We start from the raw sequence: 26979 nt of genomic DNA, 5'->3' as shown, positions 1-26979 counted from the left end.
TATTCACAGGCAAAAAACTGTCTGATCTGGAACGAGTTACCTCCCTGAAAGTATATAATTGGTTTGCTAACAGACGGAAGGAGATCAAGAGGAGAGCCAATATTGGTAATGTATCAGAGAGGCTGCTTTCCCTTTTGAAGCAGTCATGGACATTGTATTTACTTTGAGAGCACCTTCAATTTAGAACTGCAGGTCTTAATGATGCTAATTTTTAAGCCTGACAAGAATTGTCCTTATGTTTTTCTTTGTGTTTCTAAGAGTTAGTATTATTAGCACTATTTGTATTATACTAATAATGGCATTGTTCTTAATATTCTAGAATTAGACATGCCCCTGACTGCATGACTCCTGAGCTGCGTATTAAAACTACTTGCTAAGGTCTTGAGTGAGGAGGGAATGAGACCCTGAGCTTCTTTGTTGTTACTGGGCCGTGACTTAGATACTAAGAAACATGTGCTTAATAGAATTGGGATGAAAGAGTCTTAATAGGGAACACAGCAAAACACAGATTTTTAAAAAGAGCATTTAAGAAATACGAATTGATGCGATTGGGGTGGGAGATTTGTTTTGAGCTTCTAAAATTGTATTTCATTTCTAAACTTAACTCCCTCTCCATCAATACGATTCTCAAACGCTTTATAGAACCCTGAGACAGGAGGGCTCTTGAATTAGTTGGTAAGTATTTATGAAGCACTGAACAGTCAACCACTCACATGTGGCTCACATAGCAGCAGGGGCTCCAGAATGACAGATGTGTTCCTCCCCTGGCCTATGCGCAGTTGCATTCTGTCCATCTGCAATTTAAAAGAAAACTTACAGGAATCTAGATTCTGGTTTAATTACACCCTAATTTCTTCAGCACAAAGATTTGTTCAGTGTTCAAGCTATTACAGTAATATAACAGATAATTTAGGGATCTATTTGCTTTTTTCGAAGAAGCAGCAATCCTGGAGAGTCATGGGATAGATGTACAGAGTCCAGGAGGCCATTCCAACAGTGATGATGTTGATGGAAATGACTACTCAGAGCAGGTGAGCAGCTGAGAGCAGAGGTTCTTGGTTACAGAGTGGGTGGGGCAGTATGACAAGTCAATTCTGTGGGTGCGTTTTGTGCGGGGAGGGGGAGAGGAGACAATCTAGTGTCCCTCCACGCTGCTCATGTGTGTAGTTAGATTTTCATGTAATTTGAAAGGAATGTGGTAAGATTCAGTTGTCCTGTTAAATTTGTGAGAAACTGTTATTCACCCACATGGATTTATTGTCATACAACAGGATACTTGGCAAGTACGCAATGGGGAGGAGGAGGAGGGAAGAAGTTCAGAGGGAGGCAGAGAAGCAGAGAAGGTAGAAGAAGAGAGGAGGATCTGATCCAAACAAGCAAGTTACACCATCCACCACACACACACTCAATGTTTGAGAAATACTAGGGGCTACTGGGTAGCTGTAATCCATGCCTAAACATGTACCAATGCAGCACACAGTGGAAGGTCCCACCCACCACGGCCCCATTGCAGTGAGAACCCTCATGCCCAGATGAGTGGTTCTTCCAGAGTCTCTGGCACATTGACACATACATCCTCTCATAAATGCATGTCTTCTCACCTCACCCTGACTTAGTCTTCATTGCTTGGGGGGAAAAATATATTTAATTGTAGCCACTGGATGGAATAATTCAGTCACTAAGAACATGGGAATTTTCCCCCCACATACCTCTTGACAGATTTCATTAAAATTGTCATAGGAATTAAAATTCATTTCTGTTTGGAATATGAAAAGAATGTATGATCTCTTCTGAACCCCAGCAGGGAAACTTTTGTTCTTTCCTATGGTGTATATACACCTCTTCCTGGCCCCCCAGCCAGCTCTTAAGTATAGTCTGCCATGTTCTTCCTTCTGCCAATCATTTTACAGCCTCTGTTTACCAGCTTGAACGCAGAGGCTGCAAGAGTGCACGCCACCCCCTTTTAAACTCTAAAGACCAATCTGTGAAAATGGGAATGAAACAATGATACCCATAATTCCCAGGGGTTACCTTTTCTCTTTTTAGGCCTCCAAATCATAGCTCCACATTTTATTCAAGAAAATATTCTTTCTAATCAGAAGCATTCCTGTTACCTTTCAGTCTACCAATGTAGGTGGATTATTTCCACCGATTTTTCCACATGCCCTAAGGCAGCACATCCCATGATTTTTTTTTTCCAAAGGGGCTCACCCTTTCCAGAGCTTTTTGATGCAGAGTTCCCCTGAAGATGTGACAGGTGAGAAACTTACCCCTTATTTGTAACACCATCTTCAGTGCCTGACAAACATCCTGCAATGCCAGTTTCCTTCACAGCTTTATTGTTTAACACATTGAGCTGTGCACGGAAGGAAAGCTTCACACTCCCCCTAAATACGACACCTGCCACTTCCCTGGCACAGCAGCCTTACAGCAGGAGAGTGCCGCACATTGTCTCCCGTCACCATTTCCGGCTGCTAGACTTTTGTCCTGTTGTAATTCAGAGTTTTTTTGGTTTTTGTTCTTTTATAAAAATGCATTTTTACCCATTAGATGTCGGTGTCTATAGTTTAGTCCAGTTTTCTGAGTTCAGTAGAGAGATACCATGAGGTCTGATAATCTGTTTGTAAGAGTACCAATCCAGAATTTAATAGCTCACTAGTTTGGCCTTCAATGACTGGTGCTATGTTTGTTGCAAACTAGAATGATCAGATTTGATTAGCATCACCAGCAGTCTTTCTGATAGAAGGAATAAAATTCTTAGCAAGAAAAAAACATTTTGGTGCTTTTTATTTGTTGAATCATAAAAATGTCAATTGGAAGTCCTGACCTATTTCCATTCAGTGTCTACTTAAATACATTTCACCTCTACTGTGTCATGAGCCCCTCCCCCACTGTTTCCTCCCACAAATGTTCTGCCTCCCCTTGCCCTCCGCATGCCTTTCTGTGAGCTGGAGAATTTTGCCAGTCGACTAATAACATTTATTTCTTATTTCTGCACATCTAGGATGACAGCACTAGCCATAGTGACCACCAAGACCCCATCTCATTAGCTGTGGAAATGGCAGCAGTCAACCACACTATCTTGGCATTGGCCCGACAAGGAGCCAACGAAATCAAGACAGAGGCCCTGGATGACGACTGATCAGGGAGGGTTGAACAGGAGAAGTTAACTTAGTTTAGACGTAGCACCTTAGCAGACTTTCCTCGGTCCTTAACATGTGTTCTTACAGTATAACTTGCAGTTTCTTGTATGTCAGTTAGCTGTTAGGGTCTTGTTCTGTGAAGATGGCATGGTGCCCTCAGCCTTTGCATATACTCTCTCAGTATTAATTCCCAGTAAATAATAACCAACCAACCAACCAAACTTCCCTCTCCCAGCCCCCGAGGCTAGAAAATCTTGCTGCTGTGTCTTAGCATTCCAAGAAAGTGCTTCCAGGTATTTAGATAGCCCTCAGTTCTCCAATATTAGGCTACGTGTAAAACCTTGGGTACCTTTAGATTCCTGTAACACTAGTCTGTACCCTTTTCCTTCCCCAAGACTGATAGGATGCAAGCTGAGGTAGTGTGGCCCAGGATTGACAGACACCATGTGGGGAGTATCCGCAGAGTAAAAGGAACACTAGAATTCCCACTCAGCGTGGGAATCATTGATTTCCAGCTGCAATAAGCCGTGCCTCATAATAGTCACACTGTGGCTAGAATATACTTCTTTGGGTGCTGTGCTAAGAATGTCCATGGAAAAACTTGATCTCAGATTTTGGTTGATGTTAACATGCCTGACACAGACATCCTTTTCTCTCACAAGCTGTGTGACTTAGTAGATAAAATACTGCCTTCTGCCTTTGGGACCATGATTCAAACAAACAAAAAGACAAAAAACAAAAGTCATTTAAAAAAAAAAAAAAAACCCAGCTTGAGAGCATTGGAAAAACACGTGAGCTGAATGTCTAATGGATGTTAAGTCCAGTTCTCAGAACCACTGTACATTGCGCGGCACAGGTGTGCCTGCCTGGAGAAGTGCTGGAGGCCATCATGGAAGCTGCTCTGCCTCCTGTTTGTGTCCCCTTTCCCCTGCTACCAAAAAAAGTCTTTCAAGGATGGAGCTAAGGTCACAAATGTGTGAATGAACTTCCAGTCTTTGTATCCATTAACTGAAGCCCCCTCAATACGAGAGGTTGATAGAGGACTTTAGAGTGGGATTATGCTGGCTGACTATCACAAATGCAAATACTTTCCTAAATAGGAGCAGAAAAAAGCAGGGGACAATTGCCACTTACATGGTGGGTCTTCGAGATACAACGTGATGTGACTGCTTTGGTGTTCTCTTTACTCTGTCCTTGTAGAGGTGTGAAAAGCTATATTGCTACAGGCAATTTATTTAACAATTGGAAGCCATATTGATAATGGATGTGGTAATATTTGTAAAGTTAATCTACTTTAAGCGGCAGTAGCTAATGGAATTTTTTTCCTTGATCACATATGTAGCACTTTTGTTACTTTTTAAAGATATTTATATTTGATAAATCTTTTTTTCATTTTGAGAACTCAAAATACCAAACAGTGAACTTGCGTTATAAAGTCACCCTGTGATCACCTTGTCATCTAGTAGCAAAATGATGAACTATTCATGCATCAAAGAAAATTACATCTGCTGGCCTTGTATGAAAATGATCTCTTGGCATCCCGATTAAGTGACACACTGTCACTGTGGGGAAGAGGAAGCCGCCTTCAATGTAGCAGCGTAGGGTGCGTCTGAAGGAGGCATGACTGCTGTATATTTTCTGCCTCGTTCCATCTCCTTTCTACGCACAGTGAAGCCTTGTTTAAAGGGGGATGTGGGGCTGGCTATTAAACAGGGCTTCTGTCTTGTCGTCCGTTACCTGAGAACGATTTCTAAGGTGGAAGGAAGGTGCCATTTCCTTACCTCCTCACCCCTCCTCCCCCACCAAACGTATTCAGCCTAAAACCATTGAGAGAGAGACTGACTGACCTTCTTTGTTTTTCCCTTCCTCGTTAGTGAGATATTAAATATCCACCAGTTTTTAGCTGGTCTGACTCGACTTAAGGCACATGCTGACCAGGTCTTCTCCGTATCTGTTCATCCTGCTTAGGCCAGTGTGCGGAAGCCTTCGAGAGGGCATGAAGATGCCACCTTATATGGGTCTGTGACTGTGAAGAGCTGTGGGCAGGGACTGGGCCTGCTCTTGTTTGTGGATTTCAGGCAGAAAATGTATATACTTCTTCCAGCTTCCAAGAACTGAAGTAAAATGGGGTAGTCTTTTCTGTTTTACTGTATTACTTGAACGAACAAATTCAAGAGTAGCATTTGTTATTCTCAGGAATGATCCCCCTGCTCATTTTCTTTCTTGGTGTGTTTGACTTTTTATTTCAATTAGGAGATTATGTTATCTTTCTTTCCTTTTATATTACGTAGAAGAAATATAACATATTGTATCTTTCCATTTCGGTGGAATTTTGTCTGCTTAATCTCAGTTGACTGAGAAAGAAAAGAAGAGAGAAAACTATACTGTCTGACAAGCCACATCCATGATTTATTGTAAGGAGATTATTATAATTGATAGCTTCTTTATGATGGGATTGCTAGTATCATTTGTTCTTGCTGGTCTTTTTAAAGAAACAGACTCAAACTGTTAAGACAGCTGCAGTTTCTAAAGAAATACAGTGATTGCCAGAGAAGAGCTGAAAGGTTTCATTGTTTTAAGGCCTTAAGAAGGGAAAAAAGCTTCAGAGAATAAAGGAGAGTCAGTATCTATGAAAGCAGTACTGGACCCTATCTGGCAACCTGGAAAAAGTGAAAGAACATGTCTACCAATGCAGGATAGCCTCATATTGGGTTCAGTAGGAACAGGAGGAAGGAATCTTTCATCCAGATTTCTACTTTTAATTGAAGAAGACTGCTGGCCTGCTCTTAAGACCCGCTGCCTTACATATAACTTTTGCTTTTTCACCAAGAGCAAAAACGTAGTTCTTTGGGGCCTAGATTTAAATCTGCCACTGGTGGTTTGTTTTTTGTTGAGGGGTTTGTTATTTTTTTTTTTTTGTCACCAGGTTGAATTCTTTCTTATCCAGGCTACCTTAGTTCTTATAATGGCATATGGAGTTGCCACTGTCTAATTTGTAATATCTTTGGATAGTGAATTTGTTTTCTTAAGCTTTTTCAGGTTTGGTGGTATTTAAATAGAAACCCTAAACTGCTCTCTTACTGAAGGGAAAAGAGCCAGGCTCTTAAAAAAATCACGTTCTGTGCTTTTTGGTTGTTGTGTCCCTCTTCTCTTACTCCATATTGTACTTCCCTCAGGCCCCAGAGGACTGTTTCAGGACTGCTCTTCCCTAGTAAGGAAGACGGAGGGGGGGATGGGGAACCTTGTCGGCAGTTCTTGTAACTTGTCATTTTTTTTTTTAAGACACTTTCATTGAATTACTATAGTCACATGGGTAAACTTCTACTCCTCTTGCAACACAGCCTTACAAAGGGACCTTCGAAAGATGGACCATCCTAGTGAGATTTCTGCCTTGCTGTTGATAACCCTAACGTAGGACGAAGGCCAGGGAGGGCAGTACAGTACACTCTTAGCTGTGACCTTCTGGTGCCAGTCAGTACCAAATAGACATTTTTGTTTATTTCAGGTTTATTTCAGCAAAGCTTATAATTGTTGAGTACCCGTTAGGGCAATTTTCTTCACAGTCTCAATCCTTTAAAGTGGTTGATAAGTGTGGTCACCTTCCACCTACCTAGGGAATCTGTCCAGTTCCCACACACTGTCGTTGGGTGGGACAGCCCCACCCCCCACATTCTCCTATTATTCCTTCACAGGAAGAAGGCTCCTGGAACAGGAAGACCCCTTTAAGGTACCTTTCACTCTAGCTCAGTAGAGGTGACCACCTAAAAAGATTTGAGTGAGGAAGCAGCTCATCACCACTGGAGTGTGCAAATCCAGTACCCCCATTCTGGTGGATCTAGGATGGCAGGCAGTCCAGTGACCAGCAGCACCACTGTTGGGGCCAGATATCCACATATATTTTTTACCTCGGAGGGGACAACTCATGAAGAGCTCATTCATACACTTGTTTCAGTTCTCCCTATTTGGCCTTTGTCTTTACACACTTCCTTCCTGGACTCCAGCTATCAGGCACCAGGTGTAAATAGACTCATTTCATCAGGAATCTCCAGTCACTTCGTCTCCGTCTGTGAACAGCTTCTCTTCCATTTGTCTCTGGCCTCTGATACTAAGGCCTCATCTTGAGCTGACATCTTTGCTGGGGTTTTTATGTTCCACAGTAGGCAGAGTAGGTGGGTGTGGTCCATCTCTTCACACAAACACTTCTTCCTGTCTTGCAGGCCATCTTTTTGACCAGCTACATATTCCACTGACCAGCCGCATTATCTCTGCCCATAACAGTGGAAATAATCCCTTCTTCATACATGATCCTCCCACCCCTGTCCTAAAAATGTGAACTTCAAGTCCTTACTCTCTTGGTCTTAAGAAGGGTTTGGGTAGAAGCAGTCTTCCCATTTAACTTGTGGCTCTGCCTTTTAAAACTGCTTTTTGTCTTTTCTTGTTCAGAGAACAACCAGAGTATTTTTCCCCACAATGAGTCTCAACAGATTCTTAGGCAATAATTTTTCTTGTTATTGATGATCTTGTGCTCAGTAGCACTCTACACTGAATAGTCCTGACCCTTCACGTTGTACGTTGGTTTTCTGTGTTAATCTCTGTCTGTGATTTAAATCTTAGGTCAGAGTGGTGACAGATTTTGTCATTTTGTTGTTGTGATTATTAGTAATGTTTTACTACTGTATTCATTGGGGCTGCATTGAGACCAGCCAAATCCATTTATAGCTTTACTGAGCCGGATTTGTTTGTCAAGATTTCCCAAGCGGAAGTTGGACGCACGGACCAGCTCTGCTGGTGGCGTCTGTGTGGGGCATAGGGGTGGGCTGGGGGATGCACTGGGCCAGGGGTGGGAATTACACATTTAAAACATTCCTTTTTGTGTGCTCTCTAAATAGCAAGGATGTTTACTCAGGATTCGGGGATCAGTTGTCAGCCATATTGCGTTTGGCTAACAGAGCTGCATGTCCTGAAAACCTTCTTCCTGTTTCTAAATTTCTGAACTGTCTAATTTACATTACTTTGTTACACCTAAGTTTTCCAGTTTGAAGGTATTGCACCATAATGAGAACATGAGGTTTTCCCAGGGAGGCAACTCTGAGTGACCAGGTTATCCTGTAAGGATTTCTCTGACCATAGCCTGTTGTCAAAGCAGAGGCCTTTTCTTTTCTGGCACCGCCATCTCCTTCGTTATATGCTCTTCTTTTCAAAAGATGACTATCACTTAAGAGGAAAGATTTCTTTACCACCCTCAGGAGAACTACCCTACTGAGGTGGTGGGAAAGGCTTTTTAAATACATCAAGCCTACAAGTCCCTTTTCTGATTACAGAAACTCCTCTCACAAACAGGTTTTGTTCAGAAAAGGTGTTCTTAATTCTCTTTACTTATAAGCTAAAAGTGATAAGCTACTGCTTTTGCCATCTTAGAGGACCCATCAATGGTTGACTTGCTTACTCTGAAGTGTAACGTTGTTCCTATCTATGGACGTTCAAAAGCTGGAAGTTCATAAACTGTGAGGTTTCTACATCAGCTTCATTATTCTTTCTTGGTGGAGATGAGAAGCAGTAGCAAAGAGAAAGCTAACGATCTGAGAAACCCGCTTTCCGATAACATTAGTTTTCCTTTGTAATTAAGAGGGAAGTAGATATGGTGAAGAGAGGGAAGCTCTGGCTGCACCAAAGGATCTTACACCCTGTTCTTACCATCACCCAAGGACCTTGAGGATGTAGTAGATGTCATGGGTAACAAAGTACAGATCACTGACTTCTTTTTTAGCTTCACATGACACATGATACTTGGGGCCAAGCAGTGAGCAGAACTAAATTCAGTCAATTCCATTCAGGTGAAGTCTGACTAGCGTGTTACACCACTGACCGCTAACCAGCCCCATTCCACGCGCCTTAGCGCATTAGCCAGTGCAGCGCCCTAACGGCAAACAAGGGCGCATCCGCAGGAGGCTTTGCCTTGCTCTCCTGATGTCCTTTTTACTTGGCGAGTTTGGGGATTGACTTGGACAGCAGCACTGTGCCCTCTCCGGGGTGTCTGCGCCCCACGGTGCAGCGGCGTGGGGCCGTTGTCGAGCGTGTGTGGTCCCTGTGGCTGCCGGACGCTGACCTGAGTAGGGTGTGTGCGCACAGCTCGGCTCCCAGTTCAGACATCTCAGGGTGCCACTCCCTTAACTCCATTTGCATTTTCTCTTTTAATGACAGTGGCTCCGTACATCCATAATTAACTCTCAAATTCACATTGGTGTGCTGTGATCAAATGAAGGTTTGCCTGAATCCTTTCAAATTGTAACCATGGTAATTGCGGGGGGTGGCACAGAATGAATATATAAAAATATAATGACAATTGTTCTGAATGACTGAGTGTCCTCCTGACATGTAATTAGCTGTTTTAGCAAGATGTAGATTGGCATGGTCATAATTAAAAGGATTTCTGTCCTTTATGTGATTGGAAATGGCAGATCTCCCATTCCCTGTTCCCTTTTAGCACGAATGCTCCCAAGAACATTTGGAACAGCAACTCAGTAAACTAAAATAATGACATGGTGTTCATGTCCTCTCCTCAGTGAAAGAGAAGGATTTGGAGTTATTTCAGCCTCAGAATGGAAACCTTTGCTGTTGCTCCCCATTTGACTTCTACATCATTTGAAACCTCTGCCTCACATCCAGTTTCAACCTGCTCCACCTTTGGTGGAGACTACAGCCGGAATCCCAAACTGATTCAACCCCTGACAAGGCCTCCACGACTCTGTCTGGCTTGCTAGCCAGCTAGCGTATTGTGCGGCCTAACTTGAGGACGTTTACTGCTTAACAAGCTCCCCAGGGTTTTAATTCTTTCCCTGGTTACTTGGTATTTCTATTGTCATCACCATCAGAAAGTATCAAATGGGAATTTACACATTTTCCTCATTGGATCATACGATGTACATCAGACATGATGCAAACACATACAAACACATATGGGCTTTAAACAATTATATGGCATAATTGGAGTCCTGATATTTGCATTGTCCGGAGGTTACTGGATACACGTGCGTTCCCCAACACCACTCTTACACGGCAACTACCAACTTCCTTGTATCGGCAGCCTTTTCTTAGCCAGAGTTTTCTCTCTTGTTCTGCCGAGTTGGTGGGATTGTCTCCCTAGCCCTTCCAAGTCGATGTTCTCTTTCTCTCCCTTCCACTTTTCTTCCTTTCTCTTCATCCACCTTGTCCTACCCACTGAGCGTCGGGTGGTCTTGACGCCTTACGCAGGCCCCTGCCCAGGATGCCTGCTGTTCTCCCTGCCGAAGCCTCCCACTGGACCGAAGCTGCTGCGCCTTGATCTAGAATATGCTTTTGTTTTTTTAGCACTTGCAGGAGTCTTCATTCAGTTATATCAAGAGTTAGTCTACGCAAATACCCGCGTGGTGCCGAGTGTCTCCTCGAGCTGCTCCTTTCCCGTGTGGTTCCCAGCTGTGCTCAGGAGCCTGGCCCATGAGCCTTTTGTTCATGTTTTGCTGCTTACCCTCATACAGACCTTTTCCCCTGCCCACGTATCAGAAGGGATCCTAACCAAATGCTAAACTTCAGTTTGAAGAAAATGCTGAGGTAGGCTGCTTCTCTATAACTGTTCTCTCCCCCTGTACACACACACACACACACACACACACAAATTTGGGAAAAGGTTCTGCCTTAGGGTCTTTTATTCTTTTTCTCCTCAAAAATACGTCCAAGTGTATAGTAGTTGGGCTAAATCAGGAAAAATGCCATTTAAAGTTCTTACCCAGTGCTGCTCTTCCTGTATGATCTAAAAGGGACTTTCAGCCCCACCCCTAAGAGCCTACTTTCAAGACACATGCGCTGTCGTTTAGACTTTCTGTGGGATCCTGTCAGTCTTCTGACAGTTGGAATGATCGTGAATTTATGACCCCAAAGAGCAGAGTATCCCATCCCTTATTTTCCCAGCTGCTGAAACATAACTATCTCCATTACAATTGAGAATCTGTCTTAAGATCTGCAATTCTGAGAACTGACTAGATGAGTATAATTCTGTGATTTGTGAGACATGCATTAAAACAGCCAGCAGAACATTCTGATTATCTGCTTACATTCAAAGAAAATAGAATTATCACTGCAGTTAAAACCTTCTAACACAATCTACTATTTTAGGGATCAAAGGATTAGATGTGCTGCTTAAGGAATGGTGCTACTAAAAAGAACTGGAGTTGGCAAGACATCTCCCTCCCCAGGTGTTTCCAGAGGCTACTACAGTGATTCAGAACGCCCTACACCATAAATGCCGGTACCACCAGCAGCCCCCACTAAAAAGAAAAAAAAAGCTAACTCACCAAAATCCATGAAAACATAGGTAGTCCTTACCCATGAAATACATATTTTTTGGAAGAAAACGCCAGACGTTGCTCTTACAAGAAAACAGAGTAAAGACGTCATTCTAAATCATGATGCAACAAGAGACAAACATTCAGATCTGAAGCATTCAGAGCTCATAATAGCAGCTGACATTTACTGAACATGGACTGTGTGCCAGGCACTGTGCTGAGTGTTCTGTCTCGTTTATTCTTGAAGATTCAGACTCACACTGAGCAGGACCACCTTAATGGGGAAGAGTGAGCTCTCAGTTGCTGCTTTCATCTTAGTAGGATGTTCGTTGGAGAATGGACCACGGAGTCGGCCTGGCATTGCTCTGAGTGAAATCACTGCATTTAACCTGTTCTGTTTTCTCCTACGACCACGCTGGATAATTCCTGCCAGCCCCCTGTCCCAATGCTGTCATCTCTCCGTGCCCTTCATTCCCTCTGACATTGAACTAGTGTTACCTTGAGACCCAGACATGAGAGCATCTTCCCCTTGGCCTTTCTCCTTGCTTAGTGCTGGTAGAAACGTAGTGACCTCAGGGAGGCTCTGCAGCTGTGATGTGAAACCCCTTGTTTCAAGCATCCTGTCTCCAGAAGGCAAATGTGAACTCCTGCCTTTTTGGGGGGAGGAAACAGTATGTCTGTCTCATCTGTGTTTTGAGGAGAAGTAGAATTTATTAACACTCCTTGGGTGTAGTTCCAGTTAGTTGAGGCAGAGAATGTTAAAAATCTCACACACTTACTGTTTTCTCTCTAGCTCTTCAAGCTTCTTTGTAGTGCCTGTTACTTTAAGGCATCCTGCTTCTGCACAGAAGTGTTTAGCTAAGCCATTCCAGCGCATTCTGCTGTCACGTCCGTCACAGTCATGAGAGGCAGTGGGGCTGAGCCAGTAGGAGGTTCTGGAACTCTGGTATTCGTGTCTGCCCTGCATGGAGACAGGTGCAGATTTGGGCTTAGCATAAGAACTTTCTGATAACCAGAGTCTGGCACGGGCGAGCCGCCTCGGGGTTCAGGAGGCAGCTCAGTGACTACTGTCAGGGGCACGGGCTCCAAGCTGACCTGAGGACAGGACTGAAATTCCATGTTTCTCTCCCCCTCACTTCTCCAGCTCTTTTCATCTTGCAAATAAGTGGTTCTCAAGGGCTGGCTGTCCCCCCCCCCTCTTTTCATCCACTCTGTCGTGTCCTAGGCATCGTTGAAGCCCAAGAGAGTGGAACCCGCCCCAGAGGAAAGCCCCCATTGGAGTGGCCGCGTGAGTGGATCCACCAGGTTGACTACTTGGGATTTGTGGCCGCTGTAATAGGTACCTTGTTTCATTAGCTGGCTCATGGGGTTATTTGATTATCTATTCCCCCCCCACCAAAATAAAACCCACAAAAACCCCATCCTAATGTGAAGGGAGCAAGTTACGTGTGCCTTCCGTTTAGCTATTGATCCAGATTTAGCATCTCTGGTGCCAGTTGGGTGCCACTGAAATTTTGGAATGGAGACATTAACTCCGTCCTTGGAAAGAGCACGTGACTCTTAACCAACCAGTATACGTGGCAGACATGAGTCACAAGATTTGTGTTGCCTTTATAGTTTTTCCAGCTTCCCATCACTTCCAGGTCAAGTCGAAATTTCAGTCTTGTTTTCTGGCTTCCTTTAAGCCCAGAAACCGCTCCCCTTTTGTTGCTTTACTGGAACTAAGAGCCCAGCACAAACTTACGAGGGTCATTTTTCCACTTCATCATTCATTGAAGCTATTAAACTGGAAACAAAACGACATTAGTGCTGTATTAATGTAAACAGCAGCCACTCTAGTGATATTACATTGAACTCTTTTGTTTTTATGCCAGATTCATAGGCGGGGTAGGCAGCGCATACATTAGTAGAGTGGATTGAATGAAGGTGAGAGCTCAGCTGTGGGCTCCTTTCAAGAGCATTATTGTTAGTAATTTGCCTTGAAAACCCCATTTCAATGTTAGAGTCAGTGAGCCCCTTAATCCTGCATCTCTGAAAATGGGCACCATGAAACCAAAACCAAAGTTCTTGGGGGCAGGGGTGGGGGGTGGGGAGCTTCTCCCTTCAAGCATCGGCATCTCTGGCAAGGCTTTTGACTCCTCACTGGTTTTGCCAGAACACTCCTTTCGAAAGGGCCTCTTCTTTTCCCAGCAGTTTTTCTCACACGGATAATAGAAAGCAGGCCTGTGCAGTCCTGTGGCCGAGAGTCTAGAGCAGGCTGTCCCGACTTCCCACACACCTGCTCTCCCCTACCCGTTCACTCTGGTCTGCAGAAACAGGAAAGAGAAAAGCCCCTACTGGGCCCGGCCCTGGTTTCTTCAGATTCCCGCAGGCTGCAAGATGGGATGCTCCCCTGCCGGAAGATACCAAGAACATCCTAGTTGCCTCCCTGAAGAGCCCACAGCCTTCTCTGATTCCCCCTGGGCTCCCCTCCCTCCCTTCCACGGCCATAGTCACCGTTGGGTATGCAGTTACCTTCCAAGGATACATTTCTAGTTACGTTTTTTAAGTGCCTAAGCAAGTTACAGACCTCTGGAACCTGCCAGAGAGTCGGCCTGTGCCCTGCCCCCATCCCTTCCCACCCTGCACTTAGCCCCCGGGGGCGGGGACACATAGCTGCCCCTCTCCAGGGTCCCTGGCGTTCTGCAGGCAAGCTCCTGGGCAGGGCGACGTTGTCATTGCCCCGTCAGGCTGGCTTTGTCACTCTTTCCTGTGCTGCTTTTTAGGGATGTCTCTGTTGATGGGGTTCCAGTCTCGGTTCATAGAGAATGTTAAGGAGCCCGCTTTGCGAGCTCTACAGCTACTGAGTGGGGAAGATGGGGAAGAGCAAGTCAGCCACAGAGCAGAATTCAGTCTGTCTTTGTCCGCAGCTGGAAAGTGCATCCAGATCCAAGAGGGCAAAGAGTCAGATAATCATAGTTAAAAACACAATGATTCATTTGCCATCATTAATCACTGGAACCCTGGCTGCCTCTCCCTGTCCTCTCTTCCTAGATTTGAGGGATCAGGATGTCTGCTCACAAGGGCTCAGAAGGGCCTTCATCGCTGGGGGTGAAGCAAGATCAAAAGTGTGTCTTTGAAAATGAGTGTGAGGTTATTTGTTTGCTTCTTTTTTAAAGTAATTGAAGTCTGACCTAAATTCGGGGCCTTTATTATGTGGTGGGTGTACGACGAATTATTTTGTGACTGCACTCTGTTCACATCACGGCACTAAGCAGCGCTCAGATGATTTGTTGGTGCGTTAGAAAGTTTTTGCAAAATGGACAAATCCATACCCAGGCACTTTATTTTCATTAATAATCCAGCGTTTTTGTTCAGACAATGTAATAACCCAAATGGTGGACTTTCACATTTAACAGGTATGGGCAGATTTGCCAGAGGAATTCTTTGGATTTGGGTAGAGAAGGGAGGCGGGTTGAAGAAAGTGAACCAATGGGAGACCACTGCCGTGGTGGTAGGGAGAGGGAGGCCGCTCTGGAGCGCGTCACACCAACCCGGAATCGGGCCGTGCGCTGTCGCCCCGTCCTGCAGACGCTAGTGTGGACCCCTTCCCCGAGGGCTTGTCAGTGGCCCCAGGTGCGCATGCGCAGGAGTGCCGCAGAGCAGGGGAACAGCCGTGCGGCCGGGGAACAGCAGTGCAGGGCAGCGCCAGGCAGAAGAGGCCCACTTGCTTCTCAGTGAACTGGACCTGAACACTCCGGCGCCCGCACAGTGCTGGGGACTCGTTCCCGTCGCAGAACCACGGGCAGCTCTGTCTGCCTGTTCCTGGCACGGGTGGGAACGAGCTGGTGCAGCAGGTTATAAAATGGAAAGTGAGTTTGACAGTCACAATCTGATCAGATACCATGGACCAGATGCCTTGGGACTGCCTGAAAGTCTCAGCGTCCACCAAATACTCGAGTATCTGCGACGGGCTGTGTGGGGTCCCTGCCAGATGGGTTTGGGGCTGAGCGCCCTTCCCTGCCTTGGCCGTCGTGTGTCTTAGTCTTTGTGTTTCCCTTTGGCGTCTTCTGGTCTCTGTCCCCCATCTTGTGCACCATGTGTCCCTGAGGGGAGTCGCACCTGTGTCTGAGTCTGCTGTAAGGTGTTCAGTCTACCTCAAGGGGTCATCATGGTCAACTCTGTCCCGTAGCAATCCTCTGACATCGCCACACACACTGGAATGTATATCTGTCCCTGGCCCTGCCTTCCCTGTCAGTAACCTCCTGACCCCATCTTTCCTGTAATCACCACAAACTCCTAGTGCAAATTGGATGCTGCTTTAAATGTGAAAACAATTGTTCAAAAGCTATAAAACCTGAATGAAAGCTAAAGCTGAATTTATAAGCCTTGTTGCATATGAGCCAAAAGTGCAAAAAGCTCTATATAATGAACTAACCTGCCACTCGTATAAATATAAATATATATAAATATATTAAAATCAGACTGTTCTACAAAATTGTGTATTTGTATTTTTGTGTACGTACAATTTTCTGCTAAGCAGAAGGAGGATGTAGTATAGGATGCTGTGAGAAGAGATTTGGTTTAATCCTATTTCTTTGTTACTTATTTTTGTTAACATCAGATGCCTGTCTTTGTCTTATATGTGTATGACACTGTTTGGAAAGCTGCAGTATCTCTCTTCCTTAGGTCCAGAGTCTATTAGAGAAGGAAATCTGGGGTTTAGAGAGTTTTCCAGGCCACCGAACATGGAGAGGTGGACAGAGCTTGGCCCTCTCCCTGCCCAGGAGCTGCTCATGGTCCTGAGGCAGCAGTGAGGCAGGGCATGGCCTCTGGGAAGTAGAATCCCACTTCTAGAAAGCAACTTCCAAAACAAAAGATTGTCAGATCTCTCTAACGTAAGACTCCACCGGGTCCCTCAGGAGGAGATGCAGGACCTCTCAGTTCTGGGCCCAAAGTCTGCCCAGAAAGTAGCAGGGGGCTCTGCCTGGCTCCAGTGCCCAGCTCACGGGCCGACCCTGGGCTCTGTGTCCCTCTTCCGAGTAGTTGCTGCCTTTTTCAGATCAGGTTACCAAAATGCCTCCCCTCTGCTGAGCTGCTGGCGCTTCATCACCCAGACCTCCAGCCCCAGTTCCCTGGAGCATCTCAGAACCCACTTTCCCGGTGCTAACACACAAGAGGGGGGTAAAGTGGCTGCCAGTAATGGCCAGAAACCAACCATCTGAGAGGCCAGGCCGGAAGACAAGCTCTGTGCACCCAGGGCGGTCGCCTTTCCCCGGGCCCGGGCCCCACCCCCGCTGCCCACCACCTCTCAGCCCCACAGCAGTCCCTCTTGGCGTGAACCTTGTCTAGGGAGAGCGATACTGCACCTTCACCTGTGGGACTCATATTTATAACAATGTGTAATGACTGTAGCAAAAAGCCCTTGTTTCTAGATGTAAATGGTCAAAGAAACAAGTGCTCTATTGTATTGATTAAAATAGTTCAAATGAGTCCTGTATCATTGTATCTCCTATTCTGGATTAGTGCCTTTTGGACAGTAGACTGTTCTGTAATTAAAATGTAGTATACTGCTTTTTTGTACAGTTTTGTTTTAATAAAACTTTTTTTTAATTTGTGTTTATTTTAGTATTGTACCTATTAGAGAATAAAACGTATAACTGAACAAAGACTGGCCGGGATTTCTTTGGGTAAGGATGGTCATTTGGGAAGCGCCCCAGCACTAACAGAGTGAGGGGTGGCCGCGCTCCGTTTCGGACATCAGTGCCTTTGCTTTAAAAAGCAAGTTGTTGTGCCCAGAGACCTGAGGACGCCTGGACAGGGTTGAGGTGACCATCAAACACCACCTGGTTCAGAGGGAATGCCACCTGCTCACGAAAGCCCCCGAGTCAGTCCACCTCCAGCCACACTGCCTTCTCTGTTTGGGTGTGACCCACCCCAGAAGCGGCCGGGCATTTCCCTGGCTGTCCCGCCTAGTGGCGGCCTCATGCAGGCCGCAGCCGCTCTCCCTTTCCTCCTTCTTTCCTGCCAGCCTCTCCCCTCCCAGAACCACTGCGGTCCTAGCGTCCCAGCTGCTTCTCCGCCCCTGGGACCGCAGCCTTTTCCTTCCTCATGCTGAGCAGTGAAATGCCCCACACACCTTCCCTCTCCCACTCTAGGCCACATCCCGAGCACCTCGTTTTCTTAAAAGAGCTGTCTTTCCTGGGGATTCTTCACCCTTAGCAGTGAAAAATGAGATCAAAGAAAGCTGAAGCTTCGTTTTCTTTCTTTAGACATCCAAAGGTTGGGGTCAGATCCTTATCCAGGACTCAAGGACAAAGTGCCCAAGCCGCCTCTCACCCAACAGCCTCGGGTTGATTTGCTTTACTCCTCCTCAGAGAAAGCCTGAGAAGTAAATGGTTTTCTCTTCTTACCACACATACATCATTAGAAAAGGCTCTGCTAGAGAAAGACAATTATCATATGATTTCACTCATTTATGGAACATAAATAGGACATTAGGGGAAGGGAGGGAAAACTGAAGGGGGGGAAACGGGGAATGAAGCATGAGAGACTGTGGACTCTGGGAAACTGAGGGCCTCAGAGGGGAGGAGGTGGGGGACTGGGATAGACTGGTGATGGGTAGTAAGGAGGGCACGTATCGCATGGTGCACTGGGTGTTATACGCAACTAATGAATCATCGAACTTTACATCAAAAACTAGGGATGTACTGTATGGTGACTAACAAAACATAATTGAAAGAAAGAAAGGAAAGAGAAAGAAAGAAAGAAAGAAAGAGAAAAAGAAAGAAGAAAGAAGAAAGAAAGAAAGAAAGAAAGGGAAAGAAAGAAAAGGCTCTGCTAACTTTTAAGTTGCCCCCAAACCCTAAGTTGCAAGTGGAGGTGGGCGGGGGATGGGGGAGGGAATACCGAGAACCATCGTCACCTCACCTCACGTTCCTCTATTTGGGCCCAAACTGCTTTCTGCTTTGTTCCCGCCCCGCAGTAACCCGTCCACCTCCTCCCCTCCGAGTCCTGCAAACACACCAGCCTGGAGGGAACCGCCTCAACCCCTAGAGCCCCTGGGGCCCCTCCTGCCCATCCCGTGCCCTCTAGAGCTGGCTGTGGGGCTCGTCAGATTGCTGTCTGCACCGTTTGCTGCACGAGGCCCGGCACAGGACAAGGACCCAAGTGTTCACGGAGCGACAGCGAGCGAGTGACTGAACGAACTAAATGGGACGTGTCCACTGGAGCCCATTTTCGGGTCTGAGCAACTGTAACAACCCCACAGCCTCAGGCAGACAAGGAAGATCTCATGAGCTGCGAGAGAATAAGTAGCAACTTGAAAAATGAGGATTTTTCCCAGGAGCCAGATCAATTCTACATTCAGACTCCTGCCTCAGAGCAGGGCTGCTCCTGGCTGCCAAATTTCTGTCATAATTTGGCAGTACTTCTCTCTGAGAACAACTCTTTGGCACTTATGAATATAAACAAGTCCTGCAAAGATGTGCCCTGACTGGTGGCCACTTCCAATCGGCCCTCTCCATCTGCAAGGACATTTAGATCAGATGAGGACCACGTGAGTCGCGGACACGGGCTGCCAGCGAGTCAGTTCCCTGTGAACACAGCACCCTGGGCCGGCCTCGGACCTGTCTGGTGCTGGGCTGTGCTCAGGGACCTCAAGGAGGTCCCCACAGGCCATCTGAGAGGAGACCTGCTCATCTCGGGTCGGAGGGGCGGGGCCCGCCACCCCCAGTGCCGTTGTGAACCGTGCTGGGTGACGGCCGGGAGCCACGTCCTGGGGACGGGGCCAAGCAGGAACCAGCGGAGAACACGGGGTTCTGCAGCCTGCGGGGTGTGACCCAGCCCTGCCGGTGTCCACAGCCATCATCTCCTCCCCAAAATGCCTTGTCACAGAAGCACCTGTGCAGTCTCAGAACACGTGCTCGGCTCCCTGGTTGGGGGTCTGGTGTGGGGCGATCTTGCAGATCAAGGCTGTGCGGCTGTGGCCTGAGAGTTGGGATATCCTGCTCCACAGAAGCGGCCTGACCCCGCCACCCCCAACCCTCTCCGGGCCAGCTGCCTCCCAGTTAGCCCAGAAGCTCCCATTACCCTGGGTCGAAGGCCATCCGAAAGTTTCCACTGGTTCCTGGCTCCTGTGAGAGGTCTCCACTAAGGGGAGTAAGACCGGCCACAGAAGCTGTGGGGCCTCCCTGGGTCTTCAGTCCAAACACAAACAGCACAGGGCCCGCTGCTTCCCTGAACCTCCCTCTTTCGTCTCAATCTTAAAATGCCCAGGACCCAGGCCACCCCTTGCCCTGTGGGACAGTCTAGAATGAGCCCAACATCCCTGTGTCTGGGTGGGGGAGGGAAAAGCAACAAGACCAACCTCAGACAGAGGCAAGAAAATGATTTCTTTTCTGGTTTTATTTAGAGGCTGCTGGTCATATGACAGGCATATATGGTACAAAATTACAGAGGTTTAGTTCATTATATAATACAAATCATTCAGTCTTTACAGTTCATTACAGAGTCTTTGGATTTTTTTTTAAACTCCCATTTCATGTGCAGCAAATCAATATAGTCCCCAATCAAAATCACTTCTTTATACGTGAACCCATCATATTTACAGAACTCCGCACATGGAGATGTTCCAAGACCCCCCACAAAATTAGTGTCAGCAGCCCAGCTGAAGGCACGATGGACTTCTCTGAGAGAAAGAGACGTGTGGAGATCATCGAGCCAGTGTCTTGGGCATTAAAGACAGGCTGCGCTCGCCGTCCCCATGGTAAGGCACGACAGACAGGTGGCTGCCTCCTCGGGCACTCCCTGTCCAAGATGCAGGCCTCCAGGCAGACCTCAGGCAATTGGGGCTCATCTTAGCCAGGAAAATAAATACCCTTGAACTTCTGGCGGGTCTCACATACAGGGAACGTTAAGCCAAGGGGAGAAAAAGGAAGGGAAGTAATGGGGGATGGAAACACCTAAAGCCTTTCAAACTCTTCAAGGGTCCCATTCACAGCTCAAAAGAAGCTCAAATCTCAGCAAACACACGAGGCCCTTCATGGCTGGCCCCGGCCACACATGCCTTCTGGTCAGGCTGGGATTCTGGACAGCTGCCCCCCACTGCAGCCCCCGCCTGGCCCCTGCTGCACCTGCGTCCAGGCAGCCCATCCCCCCACGCCAGTGCCTGGGACCTGCGGGAACCACATCCCGAATCCTAGCGCTGACACATCACTTCACCTCAGGCCTGTTAGTAAAGTGAGAACAGAAGACGGGAGATGGAGAGCCACCCTCCGTCCCCCACCGTCACACTACCCACAAGACAGCACCTCTGGCCCAGTCAATGCTGGCTGTGGGGACTGCCTGGGCTATGGCTTTAGTGACCACATCTACCTCCTGTCACTGCTTTCCCAGGAACGAGTTTCCATGAGTCTGCGCCAAGAAGCCAGAGTGAAGGCCGTGGAGCAGGGCAGGGCGGGCCTCCTTCCAACTCGCACCGCTCAGCCCCCGAAGGAGCAGGGCTGCCCCGAGCTGCCCGGGAAGACAGCAGACTGCAATGGAGGGACGCCTGCACCGCGGGTGATCCAGCGACGCGTGGGCCTGGAAGGGACGCGCAGGTGGCAGGGCAAGGAGATAGGAGGCTCAGGACCAGAAACTCTGCCCCTTCGAGGATCCAGCACAGCCCTCGGGGCTGCCGGGCTGCCCGTGGGGCCACAGCTGGGGCAGGAGAGCCACACCCGCCTCTCCGGGCACTGCTGACCCCCCAGCCGCAGGGACAGCCCCCCAAGAACACCGATGGGACGGCCCTCTCCTCTCTCACACGCTATGGGTCGGGGCCCAAAGCGCGCTCCACTCACAGAAAAACCCCGGCAAGCAGTAACCATAGCACCTTCCTCCCACGAGGAATGACGACCTTCCCACCCAGGGCGACAACAGGGCTGTCCCGCCCGGCCCTCCGGGCAGGTGCTCAAGGCCCCGAGAAGGCCGGGCTCCAAGCGCACGCTGCCGCGCGGGGAGGGAGAGATGCTGGGAACGGGACGAGTGGTGGGGAATCTCGGGCAGAGGGCGCAGCCAGGCCCGGGGAGAAGGGAGGCGGCGAGCCGGGGAGAAAGAGGAGGTGGTCTCGAAACTTCTTCCCAGGCTGGGGCTGGTCTCAACTCTTCCACTTTGCCTGCAAGCTCCGCTCCCAAAACCCTGCTCGAGCCCCTAATTCCGTTACAGTCTACTCCATCTTAACCAATCCGAGTGACAGGGAGAGAACGACACCCGTCTCCCAAGTGACCTTCCCGAGACCGTTCCATGGAAGGTTGTCGACACCACGGTAAGGCAGTTAGGCTCCAGCAAGCACTTTGCCCCATAAGTAAGGATCACGAACAGCCAAACCACCTTCCCCTGGTTCTCCCCAGTGAGCCTGGTGCACGATGTCTGCCCACAGGCAGGTCATCTGAGGCTGTGGGAGCAAGAGCTGCTCCCCTCAGGGAAGGGGGTGGTGCCGGGACCTATGTCCACGGACCACATGGGTGCTGGTGTCCATGGAGACAAATCCTAACTGAACACAGGTTGTTAGAGGACTTCCATGCTGGGAAGGACGTTAAGCAGAAAAGCAGAGCCCAGAACCGACAGCACGGGACTCAAGGACACATGCCCAGTAGGTAGACCCCAGATGCCAGCTGAAGATGGAAGGAACACGGGGCCGTGGCTGCCTCCCCTGGCGGGGGGGTCCTTACACCTGGGGCGCCCAGCGGGAGCCCCTGGCCGGCCCTCCCGGAGGGCAGACCACCAGCCCCGGTGTGCTCGTGGCTGCCACGACCCAAGGAACAGAGACACCGATCTCCCAGGCCAATGGTGCTGTGCAGGCGAGGACGGGACGCTGGGCGCTCAGAGCCCCTGCCAGGGCCACCTGGGCCACATGCCGCCGGTGCTGGGGCAGCAGATCCTCGAGAGCGCTCCGGGCTCAAGGACGGCACCCTGGTGGGTTCTCTGGGCTGTGGGGCTGCTGCTCCCTGTGCCCGGGGAAGGGGCCCCAGGCGGTGGGAAGGCAGCCACAGTGCTGTGAGGAGGAACAGCAGAGAGAGCCTGGCTGGGAGTCAGATGCTGGAGCTTCTATAAACTGGAAAGAAGCACTGAACTCTCCTTGGTTTCAGCCTGTTCCCTGTGAGAGGATCCCTTCCAGCTCTGAAACTAGGAACATCTGCTAAAGCTACGCCAGGGGTGTGCTCTTCAGCTCCAGGCCCTGTCTCAGAGTGGGGGCGGGGGCGGGGTGCAGCTCGCGGTGTAGGCCCGGGAGACCTAGGCCCGGGGAAGGCGGTGGGCCCGGCGAGGGGCGCCGTGTGGATCACCCCCTCCCAGGTGGAGGTTAAACCTTGGGCCCGCGGGGCCGGGCAGGGGAGGCAGCGCTGCAGCCGGTGCACAGCTGGCTGTTAGGAGGCTGGGCCCAAGCGGCGGGCGAGCACCGCCACGTGTAATTAATAGAAGCTAATTAATCTTGGGCTCCTTCCCGGGGGATCCGGCGTGCAGCGGCTGCACACCTGGGGGTGCCCATGGGGCTCTGTTTCCCCAGCCGGCCACAGGCCCCACACAGTCCCAGCCAGGGGTTAGGGAACCTGGCATCACTTCTCGGGAGGGGCTTCAATCCCCAGAGAACAAGATCTTTCAAAAAGGGCTTTCTGGACATCATTTGTAAGAGTCTAAAGATGAGAACTAAAAACGGGCCTGCAAGAGTGCTGCATACAAACCCTGACCCAGGGCTCTGTCCCAGAGCGGCCACCGTGTCCTCTAGGCTCCTGCTCACAGCTTGGATCCACAAGGCACTCGTGATGACGCGCACGGCATGTGGCTGAGTGCTGGGCACCAGGTCACTGGGCTAGTGCTGTAGGAAGTAGCAGAAGCGCCGGCTCTGCCTCATGGGCCCTGGCGCTCTGCTGCTCACCCAGCACTTCCCCCCACCGGGCCATGCGCCACCACGGCCTGCAAGGCCCCAGCCCTCTGCCCGCGTCCACAGACCCCCTCTCAGTGAGCCCAGCAGGAAAGGGCTCCAGGGCCAGAGATTTCCCGGCAGGAGGCGGGCAATGCTCTTGGGGTCTCGTGCTGTGTGGGCCGTGTCTGTGGCGGCAAGGGCCGGTCACAGGGACAGTGGGGAGCTCTGCTAGGCCACAGCCCCCCAGGCTCAGTCAGGGAGTCAGGGTAGAGAGTTGCCAAGAAGTTAAACTAGCCTAAGGTCCTTCCAAGAAACCGAAATTGCACCAAGTAAGGTTGTGATGCCTCTGACTTCGTCACTGCAGAAGCACAATGTCTCCAAGTTGTCGCTGTCACCTTAGAGTAAGGCCACTTGTGTATCTGCGTCAATAATGACGTGCGGAGGGGTATCATCCTCTGGCCCCTCTGGGAACCTCCACCTGAGGCAGGAGGCTGGCAGCTCCTGAGTGACCTCAGAGGCGGGCGATGTGCGAGACAAGCCCCGGGCACTCGTGCCTGGGCACACGATTGTGGCTCGCGAATGATTTCGATTTTGAAAAAATAAATATAAATAAATATATTCCAAGCACTCTGTTAAGGGAATAAATGGCAAAGAGAAAACACTTTGCAGGTATAAAGACACTAACACGCCCACAAAGAAAGTCCGAAGAAACCCTGTGGAAAGGAAGAGGGAGGGCCAGGCCCCGTGCCCCTTGCTGGGGCGCCCAGGACCCTGTGCCACAAGCCCCAGGAGGCCAGCCAGAGGCACTTATGGGAGCTTGTTCCTTGGTGTAGGGACTCTGGGGGCCAGAGGGATGCAGTGAGCCTGGCAGCAAGCTGGGACCAGGGTGGGTTGGCGGGGGTGCTGGCTCTGGAGGCACAGGGAGGATGCCCCGCCTCTACAGGAAAGAAAGGCACTGGGATGGTTAAGAGGTTAATGGGGTCATCAGAACAGAAAAAAGGAACAGCAACAGCTGCAGTGCGGGGGGAACCCCAGGCATGGGGCCGGCAGGGGCCTCACTCCCACAATCCAGGACTGCTTGGGGCTCCTAGAACCGTGACTCCCTCTACCTTGCTGAGATGCCTCCCCATTCTCTGCACAGAGGAAGAAATGAAGCTTCCAGAGTCCCGGCAGGAGCAGGGAGAGGTCAGCAGCCCTGTGTTGTGCAGAAACGACGCCTCGCCATGCTCCCCACAGAAAGGGGTTTGAGGTGTCCTTGCCCACTCAGTTCCCAACTCCACCCCAGGGCTGTCGCTGGCAAGGCTCAGAAGGGGGCACTGGCCACCCCATCAGCCTTGGCCTGGGAAGCAGAGGGAGGCAGGACCGCAGCCCGGGAGGATGCGACCCAGGGGCGGGGGCGCCTCGGCGTCTGGCACTGGTTTAGCTGGCCCAGGATTTTCGGTTCTCGGGGTTCTTATGGCTCCTGTCAGCCTTCAGCACCGTGGCGCCCTCTGCCTTGGCCAGAGCCGCCGTCAGGGAGGCCAGGTTGGTGGCGGAGCCAGAGAGGGTGCTGCTCCTGCGGGGTTCGGGGGCGCCCTGCAGCCGGAGCCCTGCGCTGCGCCGCCGGCCCGAGCCCGCTGCTCTGCGCACGCGGCCTGGCCTCACCAGCAGCCCGTAGCCGGGGTTGCACTTGAAGTACTGCTTCCCTCCGATGGAGCCGTCATTCTTACCTGAGGGGAAGAGAGAAGAACACGTGGAGGTGGCTTCCCACGGCCCCTCGCTCCGGGCAGCACATGGTGGTCCCCAAGGACAGCCCCCACCCCCAGGCAGCCTCAGGTCCTGCCATTTCCGATGCCAGGTGCAGGCCAGTCACCAAAGCAGAGCTGGTACCAATCCCACCCACCCTGGGACGCGGACCTGCTTCAACCTGGCTGGTCACCATGTAAACCTAGGATGGATGGCACTGGTAGGACGATTATTTTTCCTGAATCTATTAGATGGAAACTGGCTAATTACCAAATTGTAGCTAGTCAGATGTCATGCTTGATGTATCAAGATGGCGTGAGGAAGTTTCCTTTGTAAAAGCAACAGAAAATGAGTTAAGGTGAAGAATGAGAACCTGGAGCTCAAGTCAGTACAGGGAGAGGATGCCCTAAGAAAGGGGCCCCCATGACCCCTACGTGTCAAAGGGCCATGGGGACGGGTTGGTGGAAAACATGATCTCTGCAACAAAAACAATCATGAATTTTCTACATTTACTGTCTGCATATCCTGACCTGCTCTTCTCCCCCCACCCCTACCTCTGCTCTCCATGAACAACGGTCCCCCTCACTGCACCTCTCAAAGCACCTAAGAGACCATCTCTCTCACGGTCAGGCCACCACTATCACTCAGCTCCCAGGGCACACCACCCCCACCCCCCAGCACCAGCTCCCTGCTTCTGGGCTCCCCACCATCCTGCCTGCTCACCCCATTTCATTTTCTTCACGATACTTATTACTATCAAATTTTAATTATTTGTTTATTTGTCTACTTGGCAATTTTCTCCCTCCTAAAATCAAAGTCCAGTGAAACCAGGGACTTTGTTTTGCTCCCCAAGGTATCCTTGGGATCCAAGATGGTGACAGCAACATGGTAGGTGCTTAATACGTGTTGTTGGATGAACCAATCTATTTGTTAATCCCTCTTTAATTTCTGAGTTCAACTGCAGATATAAACTTCTCTCCCAATTCCCCTGCACACAGTAGCAGACACTCCTTTAAAAAATATTCCAGCCACATGACTCTTCTGGAACTACTTCCAACTTACAGCACTATTCACAACAGCCAAAAAGTGGAAACCACCCACATGTCCACCTACTGACAAATGGATGAACAGAAAGTGGGGCACCCACACAACGGAATAGTATTTGGCCATAAAAAGGAAAGAAGCACTGACCCAGCTTGTGACCGGATCTACCCTGGAAAATCATGCTAAGTGAAAGAAGCTGGTCACAAAAGCCCACGTACTACCTGATCCCCTTATGTGGAAGTCCAGATTGAGGCATTTCATATACAGTTAGAGAGACAAAAGACAGATTACTGGTTCCCTAGGGCTTAGGGAGGAGACTGCCTTACCAATGGACATGTGGCTTTTGGGGGGGGGGGGCGGTGATGAACCTATTCTAAAATTAGACTGTGGTAACAGTTGCACAACTCTGTAGATATACTCAGAACCATTAAACTGTACACTTTTCACAGGTACACATTACAGTATGTGAATTGGTATCACAATAAAGCTGTTTAAAAAAAACCATCTGGGGACGCCTGGTGCCTCAGTTGACTTGAGAGTCTGCCTTCTGCTCAAGTCATGATCTCAGGGTCCCAGGATCGAGCTCCCTGTCGGGCTCCCTGCTCAGTGGGGAGTCTGCTTCTCCCTCCGCCTGCCACTCCCCCTGCTCGTGCTCTGTCTCCTGAATAAATAAATAAAAACATCTGAAGGACCAAGTCATTCCTTAAGTTGTGGCCCTGGCTTTTCGGAAAATGGTGATCCAATCGCTTTTAAGATGTGCTGTTCTGTAATGAGACTTAAGAGACTGGTGAGCCCCGAATGCACCTCAGATCACCCCACCTTCTGTTCTCCAGCCCAGGCATCCGAGCACCCCCACAGGCATCAGCGTTTG

At 49.3% G+C, this 26979-nt stretch overlaps 2 protein-coding genes across 13 annotated transcripts in view; one reads left to right on the top strand and one right to left on the bottom strand.

The window, feature by feature from the left end:
- The window catches only part of HMBOX1 (homeobox containing 1), a 189140-nt gene extending 172021 nt beyond the window's left edge, over positions 1 to 17119 (top strand). Inside the window, exons 8-11 of one of the 12 annotated variants that reach the window (XM_045774088.2) lie at positions 10 to 105; positions 943 to 1031; positions 1272 to 1343; positions 3005 to 6424. In XM_045774088.2, coding sequence (XP_045630044.1) covers positions 10 to 105; positions 943 to 1031; positions 1272 to 1343; positions 3005 to 3142 — 395 coding nt within the window. In that variant the 3' untranslated portion in view covers positions 3143 to 6424. The other 11 variants (XM_045774086.2, XM_045774085.2, XM_087866600.1 and 8 more) reach the window with 11 other exon arrangements.
- A 2709-nt stretch (positions 17120 to 19828) lies between these two features.
- KIF13B (kinesin family member 13B) overlaps positions 19829 to 26979 on the bottom strand; it is a 193543-nt gene continuing 186392 nt past the window's right edge. Inside the window, exon 40 of the mRNA XM_045774018.2 lies at positions 19829 to 25048. Within this exon, the coding sequence (XP_045629974.2) occupies positions 24759 to 25048 (290 nt within the window). The 3' untranslated portion in view covers positions 19829 to 24758. The remainder of the gene's footprint in view (positions 25049 to 26979) is intronic.

The sequence above is a fragment of the Ursus americanus genome, chromosome 13 (genome assembly GCF_024610735.1).
Source record: "Ursus americanus isolate L20-20 chromosome 13, mUrsAme1.1.p, whole genome shotgun sequence".
NCBI lineage: Eukaryota > Metazoa > Chordata > Mammalia > Carnivora > Ursidae > Ursus > Ursus americanus.
The sequence above is the reverse complement of the archived record's forward strand: the minus strand, read 5'-3'. Positions and strand labels throughout refer to the sequence as shown.